The sequence below is a fragment of the Bombina bombina genome, chromosome 1, assembly GCF_027579735.1.
Source record: "Bombina bombina isolate aBomBom1 chromosome 1, aBomBom1.pri, whole genome shotgun sequence".
Classification (NCBI taxonomy): domain Eukaryota; kingdom Metazoa; phylum Chordata; class Amphibia; order Anura; family Bombinatoridae; genus Bombina; species Bombina bombina.
In genome coordinates this window covers 1,017,429,902-1,017,444,523 of record NC_069499.1, presented here as the reverse complement: position 1 = coordinate 1,017,444,523, position 14,622 = coordinate 1,017,429,902, and the positions used below count along the sequence as shown (strand labels likewise).

At 37.1% G+C, this 14,622-nt stretch overlaps 1 protein-coding gene across 1 annotated transcript in view; it reads right to left on the bottom strand.

Annotated features, from left to right (window-relative positions):
• PTPRT (protein tyrosine phosphatase receptor type T) overlaps positions 1 to 8,074 on the bottom strand; it is a 415,529-nt gene extending 407,455 nt beyond the window's left edge. Inside the window, 2 exon segments of the mRNA XM_053716292.1 lie at positions 6,262 to 6,387; positions 8,032 to 8,074. Of these exon segments, the coding sequence (XP_053572267.1) occupies positions 6,262 to 6,387; positions 8,032 to 8,074 (169 nt within the window).
• Between the last annotated feature and the right edge of the window lie 6,548 nt (positions 8,075 to 14,622).

The window sequence follows — 14,622 nt, the reverse complement described above, 5'->3', positions numbered from 1 at the left end:
TTAACTACAGAGAAACAAAAAACTAGAGAGACAATGGCCTAGATTAAAGGGACATGAAACCCACATTTTTTCTTTCATTATTTAGAAAGAGCATGCAATTTTAAACAGCTTTCTAGTTTGCTTCTGTTATCTAATTTGCTTCATTCTTGTGATATCCTTTACTGAAAAGCATATCTAGATAGGCTCAGTAGCTGTTGATTGGTGGCTGCACATAGATGCCTCATGTGACTGACTCACCCATGTGCATTGCTATTTCTTCAACAAAGGATATATAAAGAATTAAGCAAATTAAATAATAGAAGTACATTGGAATGTTATTTAAAATTGTATTCTCTACCTGAATCATAGAAGAAAATGCTTGGGTTTAGTGTCCCTTTAAATAAAATTGAGTCATGAAAAAAAAATGCACCTCGAAAAGTGCTCAATGCAAAGAGATTTGTACTTGCTCCTTGTCACAGCCATTAATTCCAAGTTAAACTCCATGGACCTACATTTATCTATTAACTGTTAACCCTTAAGGACATAGAACCGGCACCAGAAAAAAAAGGTTTAAAACCTTACAGAACAAACTAATTAAAAAAACAAAAACTCCCTCTATAAAAAAGTCCCTCTAAAATATGCAAAAATAAAATAAATCCTGGAAACAGTTAACGAGAAAAGAATGAAAAATAGATAGACATGATCGCAAGACAAGATACCTTACAGGGGTTAAAGTGTCCTTATGAATTTACCATGCCGGACTGAGGAGTAGGTGAAAAATCTCTACAGCATCTCTAAAATGCGTTAGAACACCCATTGCCATCCCCTGGAGAAACCTTTAGTGTTATTACTAATTTACCTTTAAAATACAGATTATATTATTATTATTATACTATTACAAACATTTACATCCTTTACATCATTTTGCAAGCGTGTTTCCTGTGTTGTGATTGATTATTGTTTTTCCACTTGCTAGTGGTTCCTATGTGATGTGTGTGATATGATGTATTGGTGCCTCATGCTGCTATAGATGTTGGCAGGAACGATCACTAACTAAATCCTGGAAAAAACCTGTGTAAACAGAGAGATAGAGGCGTCTCATGGGACAGTATCGTGCACACAGATATAAGCAGATTCTATAAGGAAACTCGTGAACAGAGGTACTCACAAAAGCGGCGGCATAAAAGTATGCCTTACAGCGCAGGACGGGACCTCTTGTCGCCTGACAGACAACCACTCTGGCACTTAGACGTGGGAACAAAGGACCAATCAGCGGCCACCTCACCACCGGCGTCAGTAATGGGAGCTGTCTGCAGAGTAGCCAGTCACTGGCCTCGGTAATAGGAGTGACAGATCAACGGACCAATCATGAACAGCAAACAGAGAGCAAGTAATATATAGAAAACTCGTAAGTTTATTGAGTTTAAAAGTTTAAAACAGCAGCAATCAGCAACACGTTTCTCGACCTACAGGTCGTTTCATCAGGCTGATACTGCACATAATATACTTGCTCTAGTTATAACATACCTTAAGCCTATCAAAGCCTACCATGAGATTTAAAGCTATTCTTAAAGATATTGTAGAGTCCGCTTTTAAGAAAGGAATACTTCTGAAAAAAGAAAAAGAATATTTGGTCCCTAATGAGCCTAACCAGGCCTTTTACTACCATCTCCCAAAGATACATAAAAACAGTATTTGTCCACCAGGTCGGCCCATAATAGCGGGGATTGGTAGTTTGACCGACAATGTATCTTCATATGTGGACCACTTCTTACAGAGGTATGTATTGGGCCTCGAATCATATATACGAGACTCTACTGACCTCCTTCAAAATTTGGAACCATTTTGTATTATATCTGATATGATATGGATCATGTGCGACGTTCAGGCACTTTATTCGAACATTCCCCACGAACTTGGTCTGTTGGCAGTGTCCGAATATTTGGAACAAGACTTTTATTTACCAGAGACTCAAAGAATGTTTCTGCTTGAACTTATCTCTTTCATCCTGAGACACAATTATTTTGTGTTTCAGGATGAATTTTTTCTCCAGACTAGAGGAACTGCCATGGGTACCAGGTTCGCCCCGAGTTACGCCAATCTCTTTATGGGATCTTTTGAACAGAAATACATCTATGATTCGGGTTTTGGGGCGAACCTGGTATTCTATGGCAGATATATCGATGACCTCATCTTCATTTGGAGAGGTGAACAGTCTTCTGCAAACCTGTTTGTGGACCATCTCAATTCCAATGATAGAGGTCTAATTTTCACGAGTGCCATAAACGATAAATCGATTGTATATCTAGATCTGAATCTCTGTTTTACTGAAGGAAGGGTCACTAGTACCACCTTCTTTAAGACAGTAGATTGTAACAGTTACATAGATTTTAAGAGTTGTCACTACTATTCCTGGAAACGGAATGTGCCATATGGGCAATTTAAAAGAGTCCGTCGTAATTGTAGATCCTTATCTGACTATGAGTCCCAAAGTTTGATCCTGAGAGAACGCTTCATAGAGAAAAACTATCCAGCACATATTATTGATAACGGCTATAGAAGGGCCAAGTTTGATGATAGGGACAAATATTTTTTTGGCTCCACCACTCAACCAGGAGAAAAAAACCAATAATATTAATAAGCATACTCTTTTTATAACTCAGTACAATTCTAACCATAATTTGATCAAACAGATTATTAAAAAACATTGGGACATCTTGTTGAAGGACCCCATTTTGGGGAAACAAATAGGAAATAAACCCAGAGTAGTTTATAGAAGGGCTCCTACTCTAAAAACATTGTTGGCTCCAAGTAAAGTGGTCAAACACAAGAAACTGCTCTCTTGCAGTCAATCCGCACTATGCCCATTACCGTCAGGCTCATATAAATGTAGGTCAAGCAGATGTAAGATGTGAAAGTTTATTGATAACAAACAAAAAACTTTTAGATCCAGTGTTACCAGGAAATCTTACACTATCATTGGCCACGTGTCCTGTGCGTCCAATTATGTAGCATACCTACTTACATGTATTTGTGGGGTACAGTATGTGGGGTGTACCTGTAGGCGGTTCAGCACAAGGTGGTCCGAACATCAACGCAATATGAAAAATAACTACAGGTCACACAGCGTCTCCAGACACTGTAATAATGCTCATAATGGCGACACTAACTGTTTTTCTATAACCCCTATTGAATTTATACCCAAGTCCCATCTATACAATCGCTTTTTCAGACTCAGACAGAGGGAGACTTATTGGATACACATACTGAAAAGTATGCATCCTGATGGTCTAACTCTATGTGTGGATTTGTCTGCCTTTTAATGAGCCACTCCATTGGGTCTCCTTTTGTCTGAGTATGTTTTATGTTTTAGTTAGGATAAGTATGATGAACTAATCTCAATCATTTTCTACACATTAATATAACCAGTATTACATTTCTTATTCTATACACTTTTTCATCAATCACAATTGTCACATTAAATTTGATTTCTTTTGTATATTATATCAAGCATTTTTTATACATTAATATAATTATTTTTTTATTTCTTACACTTATGTAGACAGGTTTTACACTTATGTAGACAGCTAGAGCTCCCATTAGGTGCAGGCCCAGCAACATACTTACTCCACCTTAGTATTCCCAAAATCTCTAAAGACCAAAAATACCTGTACATATACATTCTGATGGCGACTAAACTGGTAATAGCAAGAAACTGGGAGCAGCAATCTGCTCCTTTGTTTCAAAAAGTGACTGAGCTACTATCCTACATACAAACAATGGAAGACGCTGTATTTCTTAACAAGGGAATACTATTTTTTCCACCATAAGTGCTAAAATCCATTATGCAGAATTAGATTTTAATTGTATATTATCACTAAAGACTTATAAGCATTTTATATATTTATCTGGATTAATTAATATATTGCAGGTATTTTATTGCATAAACGTGGTTTTTAGAATATTTAACCAACATATTATGTGCAGGCATGTCTTGATTTGCTGCAATATTGCATTTATTGTTTTGACACTATTGTCATTATTATTATTATTTTTTACTTTTTTATTATTTTTGTGATCTGCTGGTTGTATCAGTTTTTAATTTTCGGATATGTCTGCCAGGCAGATATCTTTATTTAACGTCATCATGATACACATTATATCATTTTTTACTGAATGTTGTCATTTTTATACTTGATATGTATACGGCGATATTGTATTGGCAATTGATGAATGTATATATCTCATACAAATTTGTCTATTTTGACTTGACCAAATATCACACACGCTATGCATATGCCCTCAGATATGTTAGACATACTATATGATATTATGAGCCTGTGTAGGGTTTTTCGTTTTTTTAACAATTTGATGTTTTGATTAAGTGGTTTTTATTATCGCATTTCTTATCTTCCTCCTGTGTACAGCTTACGTTACACACACTGCACCGATTGGGTATTAACGATTGGCCACGGTCATGCACGTGTCAGATCCTCCTCATTGGTGGAACAAGGGGTGTGTGTGTAGGGTTGGCTTTTGATAGGCTTAAGGTATGTTATAAGTAGAGCAAGTATATTATGTGCAGTATCAGCCTGATGAAACGATCCGTAGGTCGAGAAACGCGTTGCTGATTGCTACTGTTTTAAACTTTTAAACTCAATAAACTTACGAGTTTTTTATATATTACTTGCTCTCCGTTTGCTGTTCATGATTGGTCCATTGATCTGTCACTCCTATTACCGAGGCCGGTGACTGGCTACTCCGCAGACAGCTCCCATTACTGATGCCGGTGGTGAGGTGGCCGCTGATTGGTCCTTTGTTCCCAAGTCTAAGTGCCAGAGTAGTTGTCTGTCGGGCGACAAGAGGTCCCGTTCTGCACTGTAAGGCATACTTTTATGCAGCTGCTTTTGTGAGTACCTCTGTTCACGAGTTTCCTTATAGAATCTGCTTATATCTGTGTGCACGATACTGTCCCATGAGGCACCTCTATCTCTCTGTTTACACAGGTTTTTATCCATCGTTTATACCCCAAGAGTGCTGCCTGACCGTTTGAAAGATTTACTACCAAAGAAAACCCTACTTCCCCGGATGGTTTGGAACTGTATATATGCGCACCTCACATAGAGACTCTTATGCTCTATTGTTTTGTTTGTTAAATCCTGGAAAAGTAGTGTTTAATGAATTTCAAACATGATCTCGCCAAGGAGATCCCTTGGTGACCTCATGAGCATCTAAAAAATCTTAGGCAATGGCTCCCCTTCCAATACATTTGAATTGCCCTGCAAAAACAATGTATGTCTGATCTTTTTTGTGTTTCCTTAGAAGATAAGTCTATTCTCAGGGTTTTAAATCTTTTACACAAGCAAAATGCACATGAAACATGAAACCACCTTTTTTTTTTACTTAAAGGGACTTTAAAGTCAAAATTAATGTTTCATGATTCAGATAGGGCATACAATTGTAAGCAACATTCCAATTTACTTTTATCATCACATTTGCTTTGTTCTTTTGGTATTCTTTGTGAACGCTAAACCTAGGTAGGCTAATAGGCTGATTTAAGCCCTTGAAGGCTACCTCTTATCTCAGTGCAATTTATTAGCTTTTTACAGCTTGGCAGTGCTAGTTCATGTGTACTGTATGGATAACATTGTGCTCACTCCCATGGAGTTATGCATGAGTCAATAACAAAGAAATTTCTCCAGCTTGTGATTAACAGTGATGACCTTTATTGTGCATACAGGGTCCAAATCAGCAACGTTTCGGGCAACAACTTAGCCCTTTTTCAATCTAGCTTGAAAAAGGGCTAAGTTGTTGCCCGAAACGTTTCTGATTTGGACCCTGTATGCACAATAAAGGTTGTCACTGTTAATCACAAGCTGGAGAACTTTCTTTCTTATTGATGTGTTGGGCTTGGTAAGCCCTCTCCATGTCTTGTGAGTGATGGGTGCTGTACTCCATTTGCTTGTTATGCATGAGTCAGCAATAATTGGCTGAAATGCAAGTTTGTAAAAGATAAGGGGGCAGTCTGCAGATGCTTAGATACAAGGTAATCAGAGAAGTAAAAAGTGTATTAATATAACAAACCACTAAAACAACCAAGAAGTGCTCGAAAAATGTACAGCTATTTCAATGGTTTGTAATAGACATCCATTTGAAACATAAATATATGGCCCAAGCCAGTGAAAGAAAGGTGAGGTAGTTGGGAAATCATAAAAGAAGGCTACAGACAGCAAGGATCAAGTGAAGAAACTGTAGGCTGCTAAAACTAGTGGGGAGCGTTACCTGTTGGTATAGCAGGGTCAAATGGGGGTCTCTCCCACGTGTTCACCTGCTCCCATGAGAACCCACTGGTACCCAGAGCCACACTGTAACCACAGCTGCTGTAATGTTCCTCAAACGTACAGCCACCTGTTGGTAGAAAAAATGTTACGTAAGTAAAGGTCATTCATGTAAGAGAGGGAGGGAAAGAAGGCAGCAAACTGATCAGCGAGAGAGCAGGTACAAATGTAAAATGGGAGATAAGAGGAACAATCACCATAAACAAACATCTAAATAAAGATTAATGAAAGATCCAAGCAATCTCCCAACCACCCTGCTGATTGTAGGATTGTAATGGTCTGTGAGCTCTGCTCTGTATTTTCTACAGTTTTCAGTATTACTTGAAATGTCCGAAGTAGAAAGTGCAGTGTATCCTATTAGACTCTTATTGGGACAGCGGATTATAACCCACCTAAATCATATAATGATAATGACTTATGTATACGTTCTATCCTTCTTTGCCTGCCTCTACAGTTAGTTAATATTTGGCTCATAAAATAATCAGTAACCTTGATTTAAGAAAAATTGAGAGCGTCTTAGTAAAAACAACCTTTCCATTTCAATTTAATGTAGCAATTGGACTAAACGATCAGTAAGTATTGTAGTAAATATGTAACGTCAGATTATATAGGACAGAGAAACGGATTCCCTGGTAAGTTGTGAGCCTAACAGCTAGCTATGTCAGAATATTCTGTTGTTCTAAGACCTTGGTCAATTTTTATAAATGTGAAAAGCAAAAGAAGTTGAAATTTCCTTAATTAAATTAACATAAAAGAGCAGAAGGAAGATGCTTAGACCATTTTATTTTTGCACTACTAATTGCATATAACTATGTGTTTAACCCCTGCAAAGTAGTTAAAGTAATCTCCAGAGCACCAATACACTACTGAGAGCTAGTTGAACACATCTAGTAAAGCAGTGACAAAAGGAATGTGTGTGTAGCCAGCAGTCACCAGCTAGCTCCCCCTGTTGCTGCTAAGTATATGTACATATGCTTTATAACAAAGCATGCCAAGAGAACAAAGTAAGGTATCTGTTCTATTGCTAGTTACCACCCAAAAAGCAGCTTCTTTTTGCTCAATATGTGCCTTTCACAGAGATGAACTTCCCTGTAGTATATCAGTCTGATCCTGACTAAACAGTGCAGTCCAGTCCTGAAATACCAGGCAATCCCTCTCTGAACGAGAGAAACAGCAAAACCTCAGACGTACATTTCGGCCTATAGTGGGCCTCATCAGTGAGGTGCAGCCATATCCCTCTAGGCACACTGAGCAACAAGAGTTTTCCTCTGTGAAAAGCACAATTGGGCAGAAAGAAACTACTCCCAGGTGGCAACCGGGCCATAGAACAAGGTATTGAGCTGCTGTTCATTCCTGGCAGACTGATTCTCTTTCTGTTTTGCATATGTAATATGACCCTGGGAAAAGTCTCCCTAAGGGAAACCAGACGTGGACTCTTTTCCCAATGTACTTAGAGGGATATGGCTGCACCTTACTGACAAGGCCCAGAGAAGTATATACACAACGAAAGTCCAAGCACCAAAAGACTATCTTTCCTTCTTTACAATTAACCTGTGGTCAAGGATATTCCCAATATCTTAATAATGCTCAGATGTGCCTGTGTTAACTTGCAGCACAATCTTCAATCATATGCTTGTTATTAGCATCAAATTCAAAAATGTCAATTTGCTGTGGCATAGAATACAGTCAATGGATGTAACATATAATCTCTTACCCGCTCTTTGCGGAAAAATTGCTGCTTGTACTGAATGTTGCATCCCGTCTGTGTGTCGGTCCACAGGAGCCTCCTCTCCAATTGCGGTTTATGTACCTTTTACTCTGTGTAGGCTTTGATTAGCCCGGGCTCCCTCCTCGATCACGCCAATGACGGTTGTTACCGCTTCAGCTCTTTCATCTTGTCCGGTCAGTTGCTGCTTGTGCCACAGTGCTTTGTGGGAAATCCTGCTTTATACCCAGGGTCTGTCGATATTTTCTCTGGTGCCTGTGCTCACTCCAAATCCCCAAATGGTAAGTATTCATACAGTGATCATACGATCAAAAAAGAGGAGCACTAGGCAGGTTCCAGTAAAATAAAACTTAGCTTTTATTTAGCATTTCAGCTCTCATTAAAAACTTAACAATTGAACAACATTGTGACAAATAGCGTAGCACTCTCTTGCTTACGTGTTTCGGCAATAGCCATAGTCATAGCTTGAGAGGTTCACATACAATACATCCTTTTAAAAACCCCAATACCTTCTGATTGGATAATTAAAATTTGAATTTGACTGCTTGCTATCTGATTGGGTGTTAGTTCAAACATGGACCATTAAAATCTCTGTGTTTATGGCACTTATTACACATAGTGCTTTTGTTTCGTTCACTTCATGTATATTTTGGGACACAGAGTCTGATTTACAGTATTTTAGAGTAGAATGATCCTAGATAACTAGCACACATGAGATATAGTATTGATAAACTATTCATTCAATTTGTTGATACATTGCAATGAGATACATATAATGATTTTTTAACATAAATGTATGTACATGAAAAGTTTCTTTTGAAACAAAGAATGGAGTATGGTCCGTTTAGATATATGGCAAAAAATGGACTAGTTAGAACAAAATAACTTGATCAATCTATTATTTTTCCATTGAAAGTTGAGATATGCATTTATAGAGCAAGTTGATGATAACATAATTAAACATGCCGTATTTCGTTTGCTATTATATCATGTTATCAGACGGCACGTAATCTAGGTAAATAACAACACAGGTATTCTGGAACCACCCCCTATAAAGTTAAACACACAGCTGTTCAGTACACGAAAGAGTAACCCTCAGTTTTGAACTAACACCCAATCAGATAGCAAGCAGTCAAATTCAAATTTTAATTATCCAATCAGAAGGTATTGGGGTTTTTAAAAGGATGTATTGTATGTGAACCTCTCAAGCTATGACTATGGCTATTGCCAAAACGCGTAAGCAAGAGAGTGCTACGCTATCTGTCACAATGTTGTTCAATTGTTAAGTTTTTAATGAGAGCTGAAATGCTAAATAAAAGCTAAGTTTTATTTTACCGGAACCTGCCTAGTGCTCCTCTTTTTTGATCGTATGATCACTGTATGAATACTTACCATTTGGGGATTTAGAGTGAGCACAGGCACCAGAGAAAATATCGACAGACCCTGGGTATAAAGCAGGATTTCCCACAAAGCACTGTGGCACAAGCAGCAACTGACCAGACAAGGTGAAAGAGCTGAAGTGGTAACAACCGTCATTGGCGTGATCGAGGAGGGAGCCCAGGCTAATCATAGCCTACACAGAGTAAAAGGTACATAAACCGCAATTGGAGAGGAGGCTCCTGTGGACCGACACTCAGACGGGACGCAACATTCAGCACAAGCAGCAATTTTTCCACAAAGAGCGGGTAAGAGATTATATGTTACATCCATTGACTGTATTCTAGGAAAGATAGTCTTTTGGTGCTTGGACTTTCGTTGTGTATATACTGATATTTGATTTGAGCGTGGCCCTACGCTATCATTCATTTAAGCACATTGGACATCTGTTTTGTCTGTCAAAGTATATTCAAACATGGAAACAAGTAGCTTAACCATACAAGGAAAGACTTTTTACTCTTTTTCAGTCCACTGAACAGAGAGTGGGGTGTTTAGAGGAACTGGATTTTGTCTTTACAACTGATTATTCCAAATTTACCTTACCAAGACTGTTTCAAGAGTTGGAGTTTTACCTTACTAAAGAAAATAAATTGAAGTGGGATGTGTGGACTTTGGACAAATACTACAAGTTGGGCATGGTTCCTAGAGGACTAAGACTCAACAAGTTTCCCACATTCAATACTGATGACGCTGAATTTGTTAAAGTGTGGAACAGGACACTGACTGATTGCTCCTTGAAATTAATGCTTTTGCTAATTGATTATAAAACAAAATTGTTAAAAGAAGTGTCAAAACAGATGCTATACAAGAAGTATTAAGCAATCGCAGTAATGAGATACAGTTTGAAAAATTTGATCTAATTTTAAAAAATACTGTTGCAGAAGCCAAGAAATTGTTAAAAGATATCAAACATGAAAAGTACTTAAGAGACCAATAAGATTATGATTCAAACAAGGTTAACATTTGGCAAAAGAGATCAAGAACAAAATACAGAAGAGGTACTGGGAGAGGCAGAAATAGGGGCAGAACTAACAGCAATAGAGGTCCCAATAGAGATTCAGCAGGCACAAATACACCTAAAAAGACAGTAACCTTTAGTGAGAGTGAAATAGAACCTGATTTTTCAGGAGAAGGTCCCTCCTCAGGTGAGGAAGAACTAAACACTGACACATTAACTCAGAGTAGGGAAGCTCCAGTAGTAAGACCTAAAGAAATAGGTACATCTAATTATATAGATCATAGTGGGACAAATAAAAACCATACTAGTGTTCACACTAGACCTGTCACTAATCCAAATGTACAAGGGATTTTGAAAGAAACTGATTACAATGAAGTTTCACAGGTTTTTCCAAACCCCCCACAAGACCAGAAGGGGGGGGGGGGGGAGAGGCAGAGGAAATTTCAGACAGGACAGGTACCCAACCAGGAGGGGCAGGGGACTAGCAAAATACAACTAAATACTGTTGTCAATCTTTCCACATACAGTTTGACAGAAAGTGAGCAAAAAGCATTAGAGTTAGGTTTAAATTTTGTCCCTTCAGAAAATTTTAATCTCTTTCACACTTTGTTGGACGTAAATAAATTAATTTGAAATTTCACTCTTAGAAAACATTTTGCTGGTGAGAGTTCAGGCGCAGCCATTGGCCAATACAACCGGCAGAATATTGAATGATATGAATGACAACTACAAGGATTTAGAGACAGAGGTCTTATCTTTTAGTGAGGCTTGTGACTTGGCTGCGCTGGAAAACTTACAATCAGAAAGTGATCAGTATGCAGATGAAACGATACCTAGAGTATTAGGTCCCAAATTACAGAATCCCTCACAAATTTATCCAATACAGAGTAGAGGAACCTTACTGGAAAAATTCCAACAGAGGGTAGAACAAGATTTAAACAAACTTGCATATACAGTGAACAATAAAAGTACAAATGTCAATAAAGAAATGATCTTTGCAATTAACAAATTTGGTAACCATCACGATATAGTTCTAAGAAATGCAGATAAGGGGGGCTCAATTGTGGTCCTAGACAGAACACATTTCATACAAAAAGCTCTAAGGCAGTTGGAAGATACTAATCAATATATCAAATTGAGTAATGATCCAACGAGCAGGTACAAGAGAGAGTTAACACATTTAATTGATGATGGCTTTGAATATGGTTATTTTGACCAAAACACCAGAGACTTTCTTTTAGTGGAACACCCAGTAACACCACACTTTAATCTCTTACCGAAAATCCACAAAGGGATAGAAAATATGACAGGCAGATCTATTATTAGCGGGATAGGTTCATTAAATGAACATTTATCACAATGGTTAGATGGTGTTTTACAACCAATAGTAACTAAATTAAGTAGCTACTTATGAGATACTAAACAACTGCTCAACGAAATAGAAAAGTTAAAATGGGATCCCAAATACAGCTGGCTTACAATTGATGTACAAGCACTGTATTCCGCCATTCCGCATGAAATGGGTTTGAAAGCTATATATTTTTTCATAAACAGGATAGCTGGACATGACCAACAATTCTGTAATTACATATATGAAGTGACAAAACATCTTCTAACACACAACTATTTCTCGTTTGAGGGGGTCTTTTATCTTCAGAGATGTGGGACAGCTATGGGGGCTAAATTTGCCCCCTCCTATGTCAACCTTTTTATGGGTTGGTGGGAGCTGTCCCACATCTATGAGTGTCGAGACCCCCTTTGAACGAGGATACTGTATTACAGACGTTTTATAGATGATCTCATTTGTATATGGGATGGTGACAATGCCAAGGAATTTGTTTCTTTATTGAATGACAATGATGTAGGTCTAACATTTACCTTTGAATGGGCAAGGAATGAGATCCACTATTTAGATGTACAGTTGAGAGGCACAGACAAAGAACAGATAGAAACAGAAGTTTATGTGAAACCAATAAGTGGTAATACACTATTGCATGCAAAGAGCAATCATCCCAGAAGGGTATTTAGCTCAGTAGCCAAAGGGCAATACACTAGATTAAAAAGAAATTGTAGTACAGACTATTTATTTGAGAAACATGCAAAAATTCTAACAGACAAGCTGAAAGACAGGGGCTATCCCAATAGACTAATAATTAAAACTAAGGAGTTAGTTTCACAAATTAATAGAAGTGACTTACTGAAGGCTAAAACTGACAAGAAACATTTTGTCAAAGATGAAAGAGTTACCTTTGTAACTCAGTACAGCAATCAGTTTCATCAAATTTGCAACATCATACAAAAACATCTACCCATGCTAAAAGCGGATGACAAATTGATAGACACAGTAAAACAGGAAATAGAATAGCAACATCACGCTTAAGAGAGAAAGAAGTTAACAAAAGATCATGGTTGACATGTAAAGGCACATTCCATTGCAGCAATCACACTTGCAAAGCATGTGAATATTTACAACCAGGAAATCTTTTTAAATGTTCAGTTACAGGTCAAATATACAACCACGACATGTGTTTAAATTGTAGAGAGAGTGGTGTGGTTTACTTACTAACATGTATACTTTGTAATCTACAATATATAGGGCTCACGACAAGAGAGGTACGTGAGAGAATAAGGGAACATGTTACTAATATTAAAAATGGTACACTAACAACACCACTAGTACAACATTTCAAAACTAAACACTACAGTGACCCTTCCTCACTCAAATGGACAATTATAGAGAAACCAAAGAAAGGGAACTGGAATAGAGAAAATAACCTAGCATTAAGAGAGGTATTCTGGATACACAAGCTAAACACCAGAATACCACTAGGTATGAACTCAGAATTTGATTTAATACATTTTTGGCAGAAATAAATTGAAGTTTTTAACAATTCAACCAAAACCAACATATACAATGATTTCCTTTCTACTTTTGTCAACATCCACTGAAAGGGGTGCAAAAATTGTAAATATATATATATATATAAATAGAAAAAGAGAATGATACACTAAATCTATTTAAGTTAACACAGTCCAAGATACATATGTAGAACACAGCTTAGATTAATATGGAACATTCAAGTCCTTGTTTTTTACGCTATTCATTGCACACTAAGCTTTAGTTTTTTACAAGTCTAACCAATAACAACATAATATAATAAAGTAGACAGATCTGAGACAATCAGCAAATGCTAGTGGCAGCATTTATTAAACACTAATGTGTTTTATTTGTACATACATTGTAAGATCGTTTCTACCATGTACTTAACTATCAAATGTTCCCTTTAAGACTGTGACAAGCTAACAAGGAGGGAAATAACAGGCAAATGTTGTAGAATTAAATGTTGGAGAGGTAAAACAACAATAATAATATATCACGATCTTAGATAGAATAAAATAGACACTACCATGTGGTTAACCCATTACATATTTACAAACATCAGAGTGTAGTTAACAAACAAGTTTTTATTGACGATAATAACTTACTTTCTATTTTCCTTTTACATCTATTAAAAGGAATGCAGAGAATAGAGAAAAGAAAATGGAAAAAATGACATACTTTATTGTCTTGTTTAAGACACATATATAAAGTATAATACAAACAATTATGGACCATTAAAATCTCTGTGTTTATGGCACTTATTACACATAGTGCTTTTGTTTCGTTCACTTCATGTATATTTTGGGACACAGAGTCCAATTTACAGTATCTTAGATTAGAATGATCCTAGATAACACTTTAATAAACTGGTATGCCAAGACATGGAATCTCTCTCTAAAATTCCTAACTATCAAATGTCTTATTGCAGAGACAATTTATCCAAGGAGGAGAGAGCTGCCCTTAAGGTATTGAGTAATACCACAGATGTTATTTTTAGAGCAGCGGATAAGGGGGGGGGGGATTGTTGTGCAAAATAGGAAGGATTATCTAAAGGAGGCATTTTGACTATTACAAGATAATAAAACATATCTTCCTCTAACTTTTAATCCAACATAAAAATACAAAAAGGAGTTACTTGTACTTCTAACTGAAGCTAAAACTTTAAATGTACTCAATATGGAGGAATTCAAATTCCTTTACGAAGTAGCACCTAAAATTGCTAGTTTTTATCATTTGCCCAAGGTGCATAAGGATCCCCTACACCCCCCGGGAAGACCTATTGTCTCTGGGATAGGCTCGTTGT